The sequence below is a fragment of the Mya arenaria genome, chromosome 6, assembly GCF_026914265.1.
Source record: "Mya arenaria isolate MELC-2E11 chromosome 6, ASM2691426v1".
Taxonomy (NCBI): domain Eukaryota; kingdom Metazoa; phylum Mollusca; class Bivalvia; order Myida; family Myidae; genus Mya; species Mya arenaria.
Genome location: NC_069127.1, coordinates 23017937 through 23039191, shown reverse-complemented (window position 1 = coordinate 23039191; position 21255 = coordinate 23017937). Strand labels below are relative to the sequence as shown.

At 35.6% G+C, this 21255-nt stretch overlaps 1 protein-coding gene across 1 annotated transcript; it reads left to right on the top strand.

The window, feature by feature from the left end:
- The first annotated feature begins 11871 nt into the window (after positions 1 to 11871).
- Positions 11872 to 15150, top strand: LOC128237071 (putative acyl-CoA synthetase YngI). Its single transcript, XM_052952265.1, has 3 exons — positions 11872 to 12273; positions 12876 to 13591; positions 14146 to 15150. Exons 1-3 carry the CDS (start codon positions 12051 to 12053, stop codon positions 14908 to 14910), a joined length of 1704 nt encoding a protein of 567 aa, XP_052808225.1. The 5' UTR covers positions 11872 to 12050; the 3' UTR covers positions 14911 to 15150.
- Positions 15151 to 21255: the final 6105 nt, after the last annotated feature.

Genomic DNA, 21255 nt, shown 5'->3' with positions numbered 1-21255 from the left:
ACCGACGTAGCTTAGTAATTCAGTTTGTTCCTCTCTACTTACTTTTGTTATGAAATTCGTACCATACAATTTACCACATCCCATGAGTATCAAGAAACACGAACACAAATTAAATTGTCATCTTGGAAACGCGTCAGATCTGATACTTACGTCTGTAAATCATGTATTTGGTGAAATTCATAAAAAAAAATCGCGTACTCGAGTAGTGATTTCGTACTCGAGTACCCGGATGATAGATCGAGTACTCGAGTACTCGGGTTCTCGTTGCCACCCCTAATTTTAAGTGACTCCGTCTTCCGATGAATGTATTTCTATACATTTGTGTACGCATGTTTCTGGGAGAAACGGACCGTGACCGTTTGCGAGCTGGGTCGACTGTTAAGGGTGAGAACAATTCGACTGGCTGGATTGAATTTGAACGGTGGGCAACTTTGTTTTTATCAGGGGAATAACGATGTCAATAATTTTAAGCGTCTGCACCTGCTTGTATAAGTACATTGACGCACTTTGCTGCGCATCTTTCGGCAAAATCCAGGAAAATATTCATTCGCGTGCTGGATCTAGTTTTAAGGAAGGCAACATAATTTACACCTGGAACGTAATAAGTTCACCAGTTATTCATTGTCCGGGTCATCCTGTATTTGTATCCTGTATTTTGGTGCTCATTTAACTGCACATGTCCAGGAGAGTCTGGACCGGTTTCTTCCGAACGCTGGATATATTTGAACGCTGGAAAACCTTATTTAGTCGTGGAAAATGAAAAGGTCACTGATTTGTAGCTTACGCGCTTGCATGTACATGTTCATATATTATGTGTGCATATGTGTTTACGCATTCGCGAGGCCGGAGGATCGAGTGTCAAGGGCTGGCAATCGATGTTCGACATAAATAGGTCACCGGTTTTCAGCGCTTGCGTCATCTTCAGCCATTTCAATGCGCATTTGTTTGCATATGTGCGCACCGTAAATCCGCGAGCTACGTCGAGTGTCAAGGGTAGGCAATCGTTATGTACTTTGGACGTAATTAGGTCGGTGGTTTTCAGCGTCCGTTTCTTCATAATTTATATTGAAATATTGGCATAATGGTTCGCATGCTCCTTTTTCAACTCATTTGAAGGTCATGGTCTTGTAACGTTCTTGAGCTTGATCGAGTGTCAATGGAACGCAATCTTTGTGTCCCCTAAAGTTTAGCGGCTAAACGTCATTATTCACTAGCATCATTCGCACCTACCTGTATGTATGTATATGTGAGAGGACCAAGATCTGTTTCCTTGCTGGTTCGAGTATAAAGATTGGTTTTGTAATTGTGTCACAGATCTTTTACTTTACTGCGTTTGTTTCAAAAAGGCATATTGAAGCTCATTTTTTGCGTCGGGTTCGAAATATTTCCGTTCGAAAGTTTGGTCAAGTGATAAGGGTAGCGAATGTTGTTTGATCTGGGACGTTATTATACAAGCGTTTTCCCGCCTTCCTGTACATGTACCTATCGGCATTTTTATGCGCCTTTGCGTTAGCGAGAAGGCCTGGAACGATTCCATTCACGAGTCTAGTCGGGTATCAAGCGAAGGCAACCTTGGTTGGACCAGGAAAGGGATCATTGGTGTTTAGTGCCCTCGCATTCCTTTATATGTACATAGAGACATATTTGTACTCGCATGTTTTCGCATGCGGGCACACTTGTTTAAACTCATCCATGTTTGCTATAACCAATTCCTATACACCAAAGTTGTAATTTGTCTGAGAGAGATAAACAGGTACAGATAATTTAATACATTACAATTGAAGTTGATACACATATACAGAATGTCTTGTGTATATGTTATTAAGCGTATTGTCTGAAAAGAAAACTTTTCGAAAACGGCTTACTTTTATGCTCACAACACGTACGAACAACAACGGGCATGGTCTTACCTCAATATATTATTCATTTTGGGGTGCATGCTTATGCACCTGTGCGAACTACAGAGGGCATGGGTCGGTTGGCTTCGCTGAAACCGTACGATAAGACTATGCAACCTTGGTTTGACCTGGGACGTTATTAAGCCAAAATGTTTTCAGCGTCCGCACCATTCTCTTTTAGTACGAGTTTTTTTTCTACCCGGACAAATTCCTTTCGACAGCCGGTCGACTTTCAAGGTTAGACAACCTTCGTTTGATCTTGAATATTGTAATGACCCTTTCTGTTAGGGAGCTGGCAAAATTATACACTCTCGGTTTGAAGCAATTAGATCACCGCTTTCCTTTATTCACATGCAAGCATTTCGTTGGGCATGTTTCTGTCTATGTGCGCCCCCGGGAGGGCCTGAATCGTTTTGTTCGCGAGCTAATCGAGTGTCAAGGATAGGCACAACACTCACTCAACAAGAGACGAACATTACCACAAGACTGCTGTTCGCTTACCGCATATGTATGATGCTTCTGAAGTTGCTTGGAGGCACAGCACTCACTCAACAAGAGACGAAAACTACCAGAAGACTGCTGTTCGTTTACCGCAGATGTATGTTATGGTTCTGAGAGTGCTCGGAGACACACAGCTAGAAAAATATATGTGTGATGTGTTTACGTAGAATGTCACTCAACAATACTCTTAAAAGTGTTATTTCATACAAAACAATGATTTTAGATAAAAAAAAAAAACAACTGCAAATGTGCTGCAGCATGTCTATTGTGTTGTATTGTAACTTGTTTGTTAATGTTGCGTAACAAACAGAAATAAAAAGAAAACAGGTTCCAATTTCTCAAAAATCTTAAGCATAACAGGTTTAAGTGTCTTATTTCATTCAGCCAAATTATTTGCTTATACTTGATTTAACATAACAAAAAGTAGTTTATCATGATTATCTTTAAAATGATTTCTTTTTCAAGTTTCTAAACTTCGTGCCTCAGTGATTCCATCCAGCCTATTGATCAACTAAATATACAAGCCAATCAGAAAACTTTCTTAACAATTTCTATTTTAGATTTAAGTTCAATCTATGTTGCTTATTGAAAACGGCCCCCGGTTAAAAAGTCGATTGGGGCCAGGAGTTCACTGTCTGTTTATCCGGTGTATCCGGTGTATACCATACGCTTAATTCAATAGACTCCTTAATAAATTGATAACGCTCTCGAGTTCATTTTCTTGTCGCCGGTTAATTATTCTTTTTCCACTTGTCTTATAACCATACTCATCGATATAGTTCACATTGTTTTAAAAACTGTCTTAAATGAGATGACTTCAAAACTACACCATGAGCTTTAAACATGAACACACTGTAACATAAAAGGTAAATCCATTAGTGATGCACAAACTTATTTGAAGGCACTGTTATCGAGGAACAAACATGTAATTGCAAGCAAAACATAATGACATTCTTATATTACTTAGGATTGACTTAAATCATTCCATTGTATTTTTTTCCAATTAAGATATTGCATTTCCTCCATTATTAAGTACTTTCTTTTTGCTTATGTCGATAAATGTCTTCTCGTTCAACATAAACATTAATGGTGAAATTCTTGTGAGCATTAACACACACACTAGCGCACTCTCTTGGGCTTGAGCCATTATTTCCGTAGTACTACCCTGTTGTTTTTGTCCAATTAAAATCTTTCAATTTCTGCTTTATAAAGTGCTTTCTTATCGCGCGTGTCGACATACATTTTTGTCGCTCATCAAACATTGGGATTGATGAGATTCACATTTTTGAACAAACAGTACTGAAAAAAAAACAATTATAGAAAATGAAGTAACAGCAATAAGTCTGCTTTGTAAATACGCAATTCCTAAAACATGACAAAATTACATGCATTCAAAATTAATTATAAAACACTTGCATCGTAAAAAATCTCAATATTAAAGATAAAATAAAAAGATAATTTACGAATACGTTTTCAAACCTTTACCCACATTCTTCATTAATTTGAGAAACACCTACTCGCACATAAGAATCCATGGTCAGTGTCATGGACGTATTCATTGATTTCCTAGTGCATGTAAATACATTTGACTCTTAATGCCGAAGATGACGTATAAACAATTGCTTGCATTCTTGCCTGAAAGTTTGGTTTATCATCGTGTAGATGATAGGATTAGCTGCGTTGTTTAAGTAGAAAATATGGTTTAACAAAAGCTCCATCACTTTTTTAGTGTCTGAGTCATCGTCCCAGAAATTTCTGTTCAATATATAAGCAAGTCTTAGAACGAAGAAGGGCATCCATGAAAGAAAATATACAGCAGTAACGAGGAAAAGAATTTTAGCAGCTTTCAAACGCGAGGAGAAGTTTAAGCTTTTGTTGAGTCTATTTGTCTGGGCAATGTCTTGCAGTTTCATATTAGTAACACCTTGGTTTGCTTGTAAACGTGATTCAACATTCAATGTTCCATACAATCTATCTTGGCTTTTTCCTGGTTGAAATGCGTGGTTCGTCACAGAGAATATTATAGATTTGTCTTGCTGGGCGTCCGGTGACAGGGATGCAGGTGATAGTTGAACAGGTGAGGTGTGTGAACTTAAGGATCGTGTTAGGTTTGGGTTAAAAGGTAATCGACTTTTCGATCCTGACGTTGGCTTTGTTCCGCCCAAACTAGGAACGTTTGATAGAGGCATTACGCTTTTCCGCCTTCTATATGCTGTTACAGCTACGTTTTTGTATAAAAATACCATTGCAATCACTTCCGACAGGAAAATGAACATGACAAAAGCACCAAAACCCATTAACACGGCTGATGTTTGGTACTTCACTTGGTAATGGCATTGAAAGGTTTTAACCATTGTACCTTGGTATACGGTGTCGTTTGGAGCAGCGCCATAAAATTCGAACAACGGCAAGCTGAACAAGATCGATATCACTGAAATTGCTGATATCCCTTTGGTAACATGTCTGTCAAAGACTAGATACCTAACAGGATGGCAGATCGCGAGATACCGATCTATTGCGACCAACAGTAATGTCAATCCAGACACAGCCAAAGTCACATGGATGAAAAACTCAAATATTTTGCAGGTTATATTCCACGTTTGGTCGTAATTGTTGAACAGTTTATATAGCACATATGGGTGTATAACCAAACAAGCCAGCCAGTCTATTCCAGCAAGTAACAAGATAAAAACATGTGTTGTCCCCTGCCTCTTTCGTGCGTACATAAAGAGCACAACGCTGTTGCCAAATGCACCAACGAACATGAAGACAGTCATCATAAAGATCACCGGCCACATTAGCTCGACAAATGTCCTGTTAAGCTCCATGATTGCAGTGTCATAACATGTCCGGTTCTTGTCCACATTACATGGTGGCGTCGTGTTCATGGTTGCAAAATGATGGCCAGAAGTTTCACTCATCTGCAAAATGTTCAAAGGCGTATTCAAATACTAAGTCACTATTAAGACTTTTATGTATAATATGCATTATCCATACCGTAAGTAGTATGTTATGTAGGTCATTGCGAAAACAAAACATTTCTAACGTATATCCTCATGCGTAATACGTGATGGATCCATGTCTTCCTATATGTTCATTGTTATGTGATAAGTGGTCATATTTGGCACAAACACTGTTAGCTAATGTAAATTTGAGTACACATGTTTTAAGCAAATGTTTAACGTATTTACTTGTCTTTTAACTGGTATAAACCCCCAGTAAATTTACATTTTACTGACCGTTCCAAGGCGGTACCTAACAATCCTTGATAAACATACCTTTTTTTAATATAGTATGTATGCACTGTGTTGTTTGTGGAGTTTTATGCTGTTCTTCAATGTTTCTTGTTGGTGCATTTTTGTTTTTGTGTTCTATGTCTTTGACGTTTACCCAGTGCCATTAAACAGTGTTTATGTTTAAACATTTTTCTACTGAGCTTGTTTCTGTATTTTTTCACATAAGTTTTTACACTATTAAATTGAATTTGTGCTGTATATGAATCGAAATGTTCCTTAAAAGTGAACATTGTGCTTATATGTGTATGGAATATTATATACTGACATTTATCATAGTTTACGTTATGTTCTTTTGCGCCATGAACACAAAACCGAATTGCCAACTGAAAATAAGCCAGAATACCTGAACATAATACAACGAAACATTGCAATACCTCACTTATCTTTATCGATATGATTGTCTTCTTCTTGTTTTTATAATCATCAGTAAAATAGACGAGTTAAAAAAAAAAGTTATCATTGGATATTAAGATAAATTAACACATTTAGTTTAATACGCTATAGTTACAAACATAAATGCGAAAACAATGTAAATCAAACCGGAACCCTCATTTCAACTTCTGAAATATATCGAGGCACAAATATATACCTCATTCCCACCTTTCTACTAACTGTTTCGTAGCGGTACCCCTCTTTTATAAGTGGACAAGACTACCTACCGAACATTTTGTTCACAAGAAATTGTGCTGCTACTGCTTCACTAGTGTTTCAAACAATTCATTCATATTAATTATTACTCCCAATAAATATGGTTTTTGCGGAAAATAAATGAATAATGAAACAAAACAAATATGTCGTTAAAAAAATATGCATGAAGAGAATATAAATTATGAATCCATAACAACGACGTTTAGGATTTAAAATTAACGAACCATATTTTAGGAAATATTTTCTTAGTTGAAAACGTTGTGCAATACTTAAGGACAAAATTCACGAAATAGTTCGTTCAAACAAGTCCTGCCACAATTTATGCCAGAGGGGAAAAAATTATGCACGTACTGTTAACAAAACACAGTTTCACTCAACCGTACTTAGTGTTGGTAGAGGTCTGACAAACGGGGAGGAAAGAAAAAGGAAGAGGGTTGATATATTAGTACTGTTAGCACGTAACAGTTCCAAGTGTTGGAAGAGGTCTTAGAAACGAAAAGAGATTTAAAAAGCAGCGGAAGGATTGCCGACTGTACTGTTAGCACATATCAGTTCCTCTGTATTATATTTAGTGTTGTTAAAGGTCTAACAAACAAAAGGGGAGAGGTTTATACTTTTAGCACGTAGAAGAGTTCCTTTCTATCTATCAGACTTAGTGTTGACAGAGGCTTAACACACGATTAGTGAAGAAGAAAGAGAATGGGATTGAAGACAGTATTGTTAGCTCGTAACATTTCCTCATCATACTTAGTTTTGGGAGATTTCTAACTAAGAAGGAAGGAAAACAGGAGGGGAAAAAATTGCTAGAACGTCACAGTTTTCTATAACATACGTAGTGCCGGAAGAGGTCAAAATAAACCAGAAGAGAAGATAAAGGAGGGAAAGGATTGCTGACCGTACTCTTAGCACGTAACAGTTTGTCTCTACCATATTTAGTGTTGGAAGAGGCATAACAAACAAGAATAGAAGAAAGAGGAGGTGAAGGATGGATACACGTACTTTTAGCACGTAATAGTTCCTCTTTACCATACTTCGTTTTGGTAAAACAAACGAGATGGAAAAATGGGATAACATTTTTCAATTAATCTTTACCCCAAGTAAATCCAACATGCGTTCTTAATTGGACATTATCATAACAATCCCATTTTATTCCATCGATTTACAACGAATTCAATGTTCTATAGCATTAATCAATGTGAAAAAGTATGATATGTGACTGTAAATTAAAACTCAAGTAATACTCAATATTTTATATTTTGTTTAAAATACTGTTATATCAACAATAACCAAAAACAATGAAAAAACACATCTTTGTCAAATAGAGAAAGAAATTAGAAAATAACTGTTAAATATGAAATTGACTATGTTGAACAAATATTATAAAAGCGTTTCAAAGAACAAAAATTGGTTTACTCACTAAATAATTACTCCATTTAACAATCCATATTTTTACTCTTTAAAATCTTTCCTAACACAAAATATATTTCGTTACAAATTATTATTGTAATGCTGCAACTGTGCAATCCGTTTCTGTAAAGCGCATTAGATGCATTTGAAACACTTCTAGATCCACTTACGGTATTGAGGAATATTACCGTGTATCACTATGGTAACATTATTCTGTGAATGATTCATAAAAGGGCTACCTTGGTATTTTATCGTGTTGTTCAACTCAACTCAACTCAACTCAACTCAACAAATTCACCACATTTTACAGTTAAGCAAATATATGCGGACACACGATACATAGTTTTACATGGAACAATTAATTTACCGTGGTGGGTAAATGGCGACTATATCAGGGTAAACGTTTAACAACATAATAGATACTTAGCGGAGGGGGGGGGGGCGTTGAATATGAGGTTAAATATGAAACATCACACTTGATCAAAGATAAAATGGTTACATGGAAGAGAAAACAATGGTACAACAAACTTTAAACAACTGATATGTTCGTTGTGAATTTCATTTAAAGTGATTGACTAGCAGTTTTACAAAAGATGCAGTATTTCGTAGAATATCTGGGTTCTTAACATTAAAAATGATCTTAATTGCAATACGTTTAACGTAGTTTAAACTGACTTGGTATATATTTCATTCAATGAAATTTAAAAGATGGAAAGATGAAAAGGTGATGAATTTCGTAACCGATATCTTTAATCGGACGAAAGGAACCTCTTGGCATAAGATACAGAATTAAGTCCCCATCTACTAACTTCAATAGGGATTTTCTGATCCCTTGAACGGACATGAATATTATTTTGGTCAGGCCAAACATATGAATATCACTTTTGTTCAGGTATTGACTTTTATAAGCCAGGAGGCGTCTTGATGCTTTTACATGTATTTACAGAACAAGAAACTTATTTTCGATCAAGGGATGAGATGAGTTAACTGTGAAAAATATTATTCGAGTTTTAGAAGGTATCTACCCGATCCTGAGAAGAGCATTTATCGGGGGTACTTTTCCTAGTACATGTATATGTTATTCGGCGTAAAAAGTAACAATGTAGTTGCTCCCATAAGCCCCAGGTTTTCAAAGCCCCAGACTTCGCAACCGTATGTTAGAATATGTACTTTAGTAAATTGGAGGTCCAGAGGCAGGTTAAGGCTTTTGATGAATAGAGCCTGTATGGCTTTGATTGCCTGGTTTATTAAGTATTGAGGACACCTCAGAAAGCTTTCAGTAGACAAAAAATATAAAAAATATTTATTCTTTGACTAACCCAAATACTTGATTATTAATACTAAAGTTATTTTCATTTATCTTTAACGCACCAATTACAATTATCTTCATTGTTGAATAGTTCATATATAATTTCCATTGCAAACAGTTATCATGGAAACAATTTAAACTTTGTTGGAAACCAACCTCGTCGTCTGTAATGAGCACGTTGTAGTCAACGTATATAAGGAAACGTAATTAGAGATAAATAGTCGTATCATTAGCATCTATATCTATGGAAACACCCGTACATGTTCTTTTAAGAAAATCATCTAGATTGTTTTGTCAAATTGAAAATAAAATCAGAGAACGATTTCCACCTTGACGATCACCGCAAAAATTTCGAACATTAGAAACTGTTTACCGTTTATAGATAGAAATGAATTATTATATTTAAATTTTAAACATATATGTTCATTACTGTTAGGATTTTGCCCTGTAAACCAGACTGCATTAATTTGTGCCACAAACAAGCTCGCCAAAACGACATAAAACAGCTGAAAATCAATAACTGAGTTAAATATCTTCTTTTCTAAGATTATGTGAAATAACAATATGATAAGTGTTATGGATGTTATTGCACGCTGAATAATTTGCGCGAACACCCGCTTGGTCCTCGTTTCATGAATTATTTTCATTAAGGAACATGTTAAATAATGCGTGTTTAAGAATAGACGTGAATAGTTGGAACATATTGAATAGTGAACATTGTGTGGTACTATAGAGTAACGCGAAACTTTAAAGTATTTATTAATAACATTATTGAACTATGATGGTGCCTTACCATTCTTACAATTCAGTATCATTTAAATCACTACATCACGTGTCATAGGCCCATTCGATACATTTGTATCCGCGGCCGAAAAGCTAGGGACATGATTGTTATCACGTCGATGTAATTCGTCGATAAAAGGTGATCCACTGTTGAACATTTTTAAATTAACAGATTCGAATAAGTTTCAGAGGACTCTAAAATAATTATAAGCTTCATGTTTAATACTTCATAATGTATAATTAAATACCATGTACATTTGAAATATGTGACAACCATAATTTACTCATTACACAAATGTTAAATAGTGCATCTATCTACATTTGAAACCTACAGATAACAGAAAAAAATTATACATCCAATCCCTTTTACTTATAAACATAATATCTTTTTTAGTATAGTATTCTATCAATTCAAAACTATCGTTAAACGAAAGACTTGATTATCTAATTTTACAATTGTTTTCCTTATGAACAAAATCAATGTCCAAAAATTTTAGAGGCTAACATTTTTCACTTTTTAAAAAAAAATGTTATTTCACAGCTTTTTTTTTAATTGCTAGTGCTGTTGCAGTTAATGTTGCAAATGATCATTCCAATGATAGTTATTTTGCGTATGAAAAGACCTTTCAATCGGTTCTTTGATTCACAAGCTCGCAAAGCCGGCTGTGAAACTAATTTGACCAAAAACGTGGTTGATATTAATTCACTCTTTTATTTAAATAAAGGAAATATTGTCAGACATAGGAAATTTCAATAAAAGTTGAGTTCAACGTTGAATATATTTTTCAAAAACCTGTATTTTACTGTCTTTTCTCGCGCATACGCACTGAACCTTGGTATCCACAGCGAGGTTCTCAAAAAAAACGAATTACCGCCAAAACGGACGGTTCAAATGACATTAAGGTCGGTTCAAATAAGATGGAATTTATTTCCAAAAGCACATTTCTTGAATCCCTGGTCGGTTTCTTTTGTATTTGGACTGTTCAACTAAAACTTATTGTGAATCATGCAAAGTGAAGCGGAAGTAAACAGTTGTTTTGTAAACAGAGATCAGCGTTTGATATTTAATTTAAAACTAGCCTTAAATGTTCGAATTATCAGATATCTATGCACAGTGACAACAGGTACATTAGTTCGTTCGTAGAATAGAGTACATTGTAGTAATTCATACTGAATGTTATGGTTCATATGCAGTTATGTCTGTAGTATCGTATTTCGCTTGATGCGTGGGTATGAATGAATAAGGATATACATATAACTCCTTTTTATATCTTATTAACCCAACCCATTCCGCATGTTGTTTTATGATCAAAGTAAAAAAACGTAACAGTTATCATTGCGTGAGCTTTGTGGTTGTTCCATTGTCTAAGTGTGTGTGCGTGCGTGCGTGCATGCTCGTGTGGGTGCAAATGCGAGTGCGTGTGTGTACGTGCGTGTGAGCTAGGGCGTGTGCGTGTGTGTATGCGTGCCTGCGTGCGTGCGTGCCTGCGTGCCCGTTGTGTGCGTTCGTGTGTGTGTGTGTGTGTGTGTGGGTGTGGGTGTGTGGGTGTGGGTGTGTGTGTGTGTGTGGGTGTGTGGGTGTGCGTGCGTGGGTGGGCGGGTGTGTATGTGTGCTAATAATCTGAAGATCGTAATCATATAAATATTCATTATGTTAAGTTGGATACTGGGTATGTCAGTTTAGTTAAAAATGCACGAATAAGAAATCAAAAGAATAGTGTTTTTTTATCATTGCAACCAATTTTATACTAATAATTTATGTAGGTAAATTATATGTATTCATTGCATAAACCATTTCACCAAAATCAGTATATGATCTATCTATTTAGTCGCATGTAAAACACATTTGTATAGAATGCTCCGCGTAAAATAAAGTCAATTTTCAACGCGATAATGTAATCTCAATCATGAAAAGACGTGTATGTAGTTATCTGCTGACGCAAGTCTGCATGCTCTTGTCAGATAGTAGAGTGTAGATAAAGTGTTAAACTATCCTTGAGCTAGATTATTGTACCGTACCATATTACAGGTTAACATGTTTATCTAACTTTACCTTACGTGAACAGGTAAATCAATGTAATTTAGGTTGAGCGTCAGTTTGCCTTTGGATTTTTGATAATGTATGTGTCATAAATCAAGATCACAGTTTTCAGACTGTTTGGGCTTGAATTTGCAGTTTTCAATTGTATTACGCAGACGTGCTTTGAAATGGCACATATTAAACTGACGCAAAGCTATTTAGAAAATACAGTGCATTTTCCAAAGGATGGACTAAACTCAATTAAGGACATTTTAGAATTCCGCGCTAGGGATGCCGGAGAGGACGAAGTGATTGTGTTTGCAGCAGTTGACGGATTTGCAAGACAGGCTGTGACATACAAGGAGCTGTTTAAAAAATCATGTCAAGTGGCGAGATCACTAATTGCATTAGGTATTTGGAAATTAATTGATCGCAATGCATTCTTTGTCCAGATTAAAGTGACATTTTTTTCACACAGTTATAGCTTTTCTGAACAAACATCGTTGTTTGAGATTTAAGTTTTTATGTTTACTTATTCTTCTTACTTATTTTGGACATGCATTTTTTTACTAATATGTTTCGCAGAATTTATTTCTTATGAACATAAATGTCAGTTACCAGTAGCAAACAAATCTAGTTAATTTTCACCATGAATATATAGTTTTTGATTTCCGTAATTCTAACGATACTTATCAACGTTAAGTATTTACCGAATGACTGTGTAACTTAGCCGGGTATTACCATTTGCATCATACTTAATCATTCGTTTATACAATGTGTGCGTAGTATTTTGATTGCCGAGAGTTCTTTGGCGGTGCACAAAATGGCAAAAAGAAGTCTTTATTGATCAACATCTTAGTACCTTCAAAATGTTTATGCAAGCTTTGTATTTTGCCTTGTATAAAAATGTATCAGATCTATAAATCACATAGTATAAAGATTGCATATATCAATAGAAAATATGTTGTTGGTTTTTTTCAGTCTTTAAACGCAACCTTACAATTCTTACCCAGGTATAAAACCAACCGAGGTAGTAGCGATCAATGTGCGCAGCTGTCCAGAATGGCTCTTTTTTGTGTACGGAGCAATGCTAGCCGGCATCATTCCCGTTGGTGTATCTTTTACATATGCCGATGGTAGTGACGTTCTTGAGCTCATGGAGAAGTTAGAAAGATGTGCGCTTTTGTTTGCGGATCCAGGTGTCGATTCAGAAAACTGGCGAGTCATACAAAAACTGGTTGACTATTTTCATGAGGATGGCTCCGCAAAAAGTTCCAAGATGCCTTATTTAAGGTATTTGATTGGACATGAGGTCGATACGAATGTCATGACAGGTGTTATGAGTTTTGCCAAATTCATGGAAGAAGACAACACTAACATTGCCATTCCTGACTTGCCAGACACTGCAACTGCATTTCTTTTCCAAACATCTGGCAGTACTGGCGCTCCAAAGTTGGTTGCGCACAGCCACAAAATGTTTATGTCGTTTAGGCAATTCAAAATGCCTTACTCTGACAGAAGTTTGATACTTTTCAATGACCGACCTTTCACCTGGGCAGGTGGTTTTCCATACAGCCCGATTCTTGGTAGACGACGTGTCACAACACACGGTTTTGCAAAGTTTCCGATCGAATCCAAGTTTAACACGATTGTCAAGTGTATTCAGCAGGAGAATTGCACAGCGATGTACGCACTGCCACCATTTGTCCACGAACTGATATCGAAGCGGGTAAGACAAATTCTAATTTGCTTACTGCTATGAAACAATGGTGTTGTTTTTTTACAATAACAATGATCTATTGCATGGATTTCAATGTGTCTTTGAACTTTTGTATGTTAATTATTATTTACCGCAAATCATCCTATGTCAAGAAAATAAGTTTTCTAATATAAGTATGGCTGATCCAGTAAAGTGCGGTAGCAATATTTACGCATGTGTATATTTGCGTAAGGGGACTGCATACATATGTAATTAATGTTTAATTGTTAAAGAAATCAAATGTAATATTCACTAGCGGATCCAGAGGCCCACCTGACTAACCCCCCCCCCCCCAAAGTCATCCAAGATTCATTTTTTATTTCAATAAAGGAGAAAATGTAATACAATACGCCCAAAGTGCATCATTTCGGAGTAGAAAATGATACTGCTAACACTTTTAACCAAATAAATTTCTGTTCTGAGGAAAGGGCTCAAGTTAAAAGCATACGCTCCTGAGCAACGCCCCCTTACGTCAATTCCGGGTTCCCCCGCCCTTGATGTTGTGGAATTTTGCATACTTTCAGAATGAGCTTCCGACACCGTGGCCTGTGAAATACCTACTAACTGGCGGTCAACCGATGACAAAGCAGTTAGCAGAATGCGTTTCCGGTGTTTGCCAAAATTTTGTTTGCACATATGGTTGTACTGAATTGCCGCCCCTGGTAACGGGTATTACTAAAAACAAAGACGATTTCACTGAATTTTCATGTGGAACAATTAATGATGGAGAGAAAATAGCAATGAAGATCGTTGATGATAGCTTCAACATTGTGCAATGCAATGCAGTTGGCGAAATCTATCTTAAATCAGAGATTCTATTCCTGGGTTATTTCAACGACACTGAAAAGACGTCATCAGTTATGACAGAAGACGGTTGGTTCAAGACAGACGACTTGGGAAGGATGACAATAGATGGACAATTGTTCGTTTTAGGTCGAAAATCAAATATGATAATATCTGGTGGGATGAACGTAGCGCCCGAAATCTTGGAAAGAGTATTAAATAATTGTCCCGGTGTCGCATCATCAGTGATAGTACCCGTGCCAGACCAGACGTACTACCAACAACTATGCGCTTGTATTGTCAAACAAAAGGACTATTCTCTTACCGAAGAGCAACTCAGGAACTTTTGCGTCACTTTTCATAATGACAAGCCAAGGCTTTTCACTGTCCTTCCTAAGTTTTATCTTTTCTTTGATAAATTTCCACAGACATTAACTGGAAAGGTTTCGCGCAAAGCACTAACGGCTATGGTAGGACAAATGCTGAATACTACAGAAAAGGTGTAAGAATTTTGCCTGGTTTGGAGAGAATTGCTTCTTTTTGACAATAATGACAAACCTTGGCTACTATTTTACTATTTTAAATCGGTGAGTAAAAATGAAGAACATACTATTTATGGACAAGTTCAGGAACCTGCAGTATAAAACGTAGCCAAGTTATCAATCATTGGTTATATGTCGGCTAGTCTGCACATTTCAATGATTTAATTGGTTAACAAAACTGATCGAATAAATATTGACCAAACAATAAAAATGTTGTCTTACTTAGAACAAACTGATAATCAACCTATTGTATATCATTTACTGCTGTCCGTGTTGTCCGTGTTAAACTATTATATTTTTTATTGATACAATCCCCACACTTTTGGGAAAGGCGCTAGTCACGTATATATAATATCAAAATGATATCTGATACATGTATTATCTGAATAGTGAATATGTCCTAAATTTAAAGTCATTTTTTTAACGTATAATTGCCGGATGTAGGTCAGAGACCGCTTAAGAAATTTCCTATATAATCTTGAGTGTAAATTACACTGATTTCTAATGTTTTACAACCCTGAACACACATGGGAAAAAACTTCCACTTGTGAACTAAACATAAAACATTGTAATCAAACATAATCGAACGTAAGTCATGCGGTGGATGTAAACAAAAACAGGAGATCAGGTAGATCCAGCATGTTCTACATGTTTATAAAATCACAAACCATTAAGCTTCAAAACCTTGAAAAACGAAAAGTAGCCAACTGTAAGAGATCGTATAACCATGCTTTGATTGACTATCATTTGGGAAGTTTAAATTGATTGGCAGTGAAGTGTGTTATTGTATAAATGATTAAGATTACCAAGAATTAAGTGTAACTGCTAAATTGAAATTACTACGCGATCTACTTGCAATGTAGTAAAGATTTATGACATTGTTAATCGTTCATCTATTACATTCGAGGTTGTTTTCGAAGGAAAATGGCCGAGGAGTTCCAAATCTAGTATTACCTTTAATTATGCTAGCTTTAGACAAAACTTAAAAGGCACATAAAGTTCAACATTAAATTTAATTTTATTAAAAGTTTGGTATATAATTTCTCAATTGAAACTAAATTGTAGCAATACTTTATACTCTGACAACGATAGTATGCTTGCCAACTTGACAGTTTAAGATTTTAAATATGTTTTTGTTTTAAAGCCAACGTTACGTAGCAGTACGTTATACCCAAGGTGGTCACAGCATTGAATTTGCTGTACGAGTCTTATGAAAAATTGTGCTTGTGTCAATTTTAACCATATTTAAATGTTTGGCAGATATATTTTTCATACTGTTCTTCATGTTAACATTAATAACTGACCTCTTCTATAAGGAGGTCATGGTCAATACAAAAACAGGCAAACACCGGATACTTGTTAGCTTATTTGCTTAAACAAGGACCTGTAGAAACTGTCAATTTTTGAAAACTTCTATACTTTTCTGTATTTAGTTTCTTTTCAGTGAAGTGATTTAAAGATTTTATGAAAACAAGTGAATCTTAAGCATTTTGTTACGCTAATATAACAATATTAATCCTCAGAGGCCAATTAACCCCTGTGGGCAAATTAACTCCAGGTGCAAATATGTGCACATGGACGCTAATACCCTCGGAGGGAAATTTACTCATGGGTACAAACTTGCCTCAGGTCTAGAGCTGGGATGATTTTTATCCTTGGTATTTCATGTCATACAATCATAATAATTGGTTTATTTTATCCTTGGTATTTCATGTCACATAAGCGTAACAATTGTTTTTGTGTATTTATTTTAATTGTTTAGGAATTTATAGTTAATTGTTTAGGGATTTATAGTAACACGTAAAGAGGGAAAGTTGTTATTAATACACTTTTTATTATGTAAAACCTAATTGAAATTTCTCGGAAGACTGTTTCTACAAAGGACTAAAATGTTTGAAATATCAAGTCAATTTTTTATTTAAAAAATTTGTTTTCGAGTTTAGAGATTTTATCTTTCTTGGAGAGAAATATAAAAATAAAATGCTAAACTTTCAGCTACATTTAATTATAAAAGCTATCGCACTCCTATTTAAGCTGATACTTTAGAAGTTATCAACTTTAAACACATTCTTTATTCTTTTATTAGAATGAAATAAACGTGAATACATGCAGAATTTTCTTTGTATGACATTTCTGTTTTTGAAAAACATATCTATTTACTTTCCTTAAACCACTCAAACATAATATCGCTACCTGAATAAGAGTTGTATTAAATACAAATATGGGTATTTTTATATAAGTAAAATATGCTTCTTCATTCTCTTATGTTCTTTTCAACACAAACTATTTGCATTTTATTTCATAATTCAATGTTCTGAATTACCATTTGAACGCGTCGAAAGAATAACCCAGCTGCAAATGTGCCCGCGTTGCATAAACACATTTATCTTTATGGATATAATTATTATGATATAACTGTTTCATGATGCACTTAAGCATTTCAATATTAGGTTCAAAATCATTTGAATGTCAAAATGCAAATATGACCAATACCGACAGCGATAGTACTTATTTCTTCATTTTATTTGAAAAAGTCATAAATAATATCACAATTTTGATTATATTTCATCTCTTTTTTACCTTAAAATTCAAGCTGACAATACAATGGTCCTACTTAGCATCTCGAACTTAACACGCCCATAAAATATGTGTGTGAGTTTCATGAAGTCCTTCACGGCCGGAAGTGTCACTTTCACAGTTTATCCAGTGTTTTTTCCACCTATATGTGTTATTAATCTAATATAGATGTTTAATCAATAAGGAGGTTATAAAGCTCTATCAAGTGCCAAATAAATGCTAGTTTTCCTATACTTTCCTATTCAGTGCCCAGTTAATCCAAATTCTGCTGCAAACAGGTTTTTCTATTGGCAAAGGCTCTTCGACACAATTTCCGTTCAAAAACCCTTCCAGCGTCTGACAATTTCTTTAGTGTTTACAATAAAGCATGTTTAATACTGTTATAAACAAAGCTCAGAGGGTCTATACTTACGTCAGTCCAGTTCTCATTTTTTTTTTAATTTGCAATACAGAATATTCAGAGCCAAACAAACGCGTGTGTAGCTCCACAGTGTCAAATTGACCACATTTTCGCAACAATAAAGCAGATACGGAGCAAAACAACTTGTGTATTTCTAATAAAGCCATTTGACTTTCAAATAGACTACATGTGGCAAGCATAATCCAGTACATAGTATGCTTAATAAGAGCATGGGTTTGTTTTGCCCCAAATTGGAAATGATCACATGATGGCATCCACACAGCCCATATACAGACCAAAAACACACATATGCAGCTCAAATAAAGCCTACTCAGTGCCAACCAGACCACATTTTGGCAGCCGTGAAGCCCATTTAATTAGAGTCAAACGATGTACATGTATAGCTCTAATTAAGCCTTATCTGTGCAAAAATGCACCAAAATTTTGGAACCACAGGGCTATTTCGTACTAAATATTAACATGTCCATTTCCAATAAAACTTTGATGTTGACAACTTTAAATGCCATTCAGAGCCAAAAAAAACACATGCGAAACTGAAAGCATAATCAGTTCCAAATAACACAGTTTGATCATCAAACCCGTTCAGAGCCCAAATCCCCATATTGCAGCCTTTATTAAGTCTAATTAATGCCAGATAGACCATATGCGCAGCTCTAATTAGGCATAATGCCGTATGGTGGCCATATAAGATTTGGTGGACATATTTGATATACAAACAGTATTAGCATCTATAACAAGAAAAGTATACAGTAAATATCTTCTTTTTTTTGGCATTTGGTTCTCTGACCTTGAAATGATATTGACCTTGTCCATGAGGAAGTCAATGCAGCATGTAAGAATAAGGTACATTTGGAACAAGAGCAGAAGAAATTGAAATAAACAGTCTTATCTATTTGAATGTGTGCCATATTTAGATATATTTTCTAAGATATAATGATTGCTAGGGCAAAACAAAATCTTGTTTCGAGGAGTATATGTATGAATCTTCAAAAGGTTCACTTCCAACATTTGAGTTATCATTAAATATCACTAAAAATTCAGGCAACAACTACATATTGACATAATTATGGTAATGTCGGCCATCTTGAAGTTTGGAAGCCAATTTGGACGAATCCAGAGTCGGCGGGTTTGTTCTATCATATTCATAGTTTTTGCAAGTGTACAAAGTTTCAAAATTTTTACCCGATGTGCACATGTTTTCTACAATATCAACCGTTTAACTGTATGATGTACTTGATAGTGCCTGATTTGATGTAAACAGACCGAAACAGTACAATATACATTGTATGTAATGAAAAAAGGATTAAAAACATGGTTAAAAACTTTTCTCCTTTAACACGTTTCCTGAGGTTCCTGCTGTGATGGTCCCGGCATAAAGCACCTTAATGTTCCTGACCCGGGCATACATTCCGATGGCCTTGGCCGTTGTGGTCCCGGCATATATAACTCGAATGATCGCAACCGGAATCGATTTAACTAGTCCGGCATTCCGATAATTGGTCCTGGATATAGCTCCCCGCAGCAACTCCTGGGACGCCGCCAATACCTGGTATGGGGACACCACCTTAAAGGTCACCAGGAAGAAGGATACCGTCGAACAGCTGTTCGGCAAAAACGCTTCCACGAAGAAAGATAGCAACAGGAACCAGATGCTCTTGGTCTTTGTTTCCATGTCCCGACGACGGAAGAAGGACTACATGAAAATATGTGTGAATAGCGGTTGGGAAAGTGGGAACACACCTAAAGAAGATATTGTCCCACACTTTACCGATCTCCTTAACACATCAATAAGTACTGGTATCTTCTTTGAAAAAATTAAACAGGCACAAGTAACTTCAATTTATAAGAACAAAGACCCTCTAGATACATGTAACTACAGATCGGTCAGCATATTGCCTATTCCTTCCAAATTATTTGAGAAAGTATTAAGCAAGCAAATGCCTCCATATTTTAGTTATATTTTCCATGACTTTTTATGTGCGTTTAGAGAAGAAATATATATATATATATATATATATATATATATATATATATATATATATATATATATATATATAATGATTATGTGTGTATCATTGTGTCATTGTGTATCCAACTGTATCATTATCTATCTCTTGTGATTAATTGCTTGTTGCTATATAGTTGCTTATTTTTGAATGATTTAGATGCTATTGCTTTATTGTTTTCATGCTTGTTCTTGTTGTTTATGTTCGGCTGAAACTTGCAATCGTTTGCAATTGGCCTTACTTTTTAAAATGAAGAAATTTTGGCCGCCATCTAAGGATGCAAAAGGAAATGATGTGCACACAATTCTTCTTTTCCTCTCCATCTTGCTCCTAGCCCTTTCACTTGATGTTGAATCAAATCCAAACAAATGTTTATCTTGAATGTAATTCTACAGTTTCCCCATGTGGAAGCTGTGAAAAACCTGTCACCTGGTCTTGTAAGGGTGTTGAATGTGAGGGCTGCTTCATCTGGTATCACGCCGATTGTCAAAACATTAACAGTTCTATGTATGACTGTCTTGGAGAAAGCTCCAGTAATACTGGTGTCTGGAAATGCCTTGCTTGTGAAAACATAAATATCACTTCATCTTCACTACAAAGTCTTGATTCATATGAAACATCAAAACCGTATGAACCACTTAATGCATCCAACAGTGACATCATATCGTTTTCTCTGCTACAAACAATAATAAAATCAAAAGATCAGTCAAAGTCCTAGTAGTGAACTGTCGATCAGTTGTAGATAAAAATGAATATGAAAATCTTATTCACTCCACCAGACCTGATATAGTCATTGGAACACAATTCTGGCTAAAACCACTATGATAATGAAATTGTCAATCCAGACCAAGGGTATACACCATTTCGTAGAGACAGGGTTGGCCAAACTGAGGGGGGGGGATTCATTGTTGTCAGAAATGATATAATTGCCCAAGATATGAAAGATATCCAATTAGACTGATATATGGATCAAAATAAACTTATTTGGTAGCAAGTCACTTCTCATTTGGGCATATTATAAACCCCATGAGCATGGCCAGCATAGTTGGGCTGAGTTTACCAAATCTCTCAATAAAGCCAGCAAACTTAATTGTAACATTTGGGTCGCTGGAGACTTTAACTTGCCCAAGTGAATCAAATATTCTTGATCTTTTCCTTACTACAAATCCAACTCGTATCCAAAGAGTCAGTATTCTTCCCGGCGTAAGTGATCACTGTTGCAGAATCTAGAAACATACTATACTTATATCTTTATCTTCTTGGATGCTGAGTATTCCTGGACAGTCTGTTGGTGTACATTGCTTA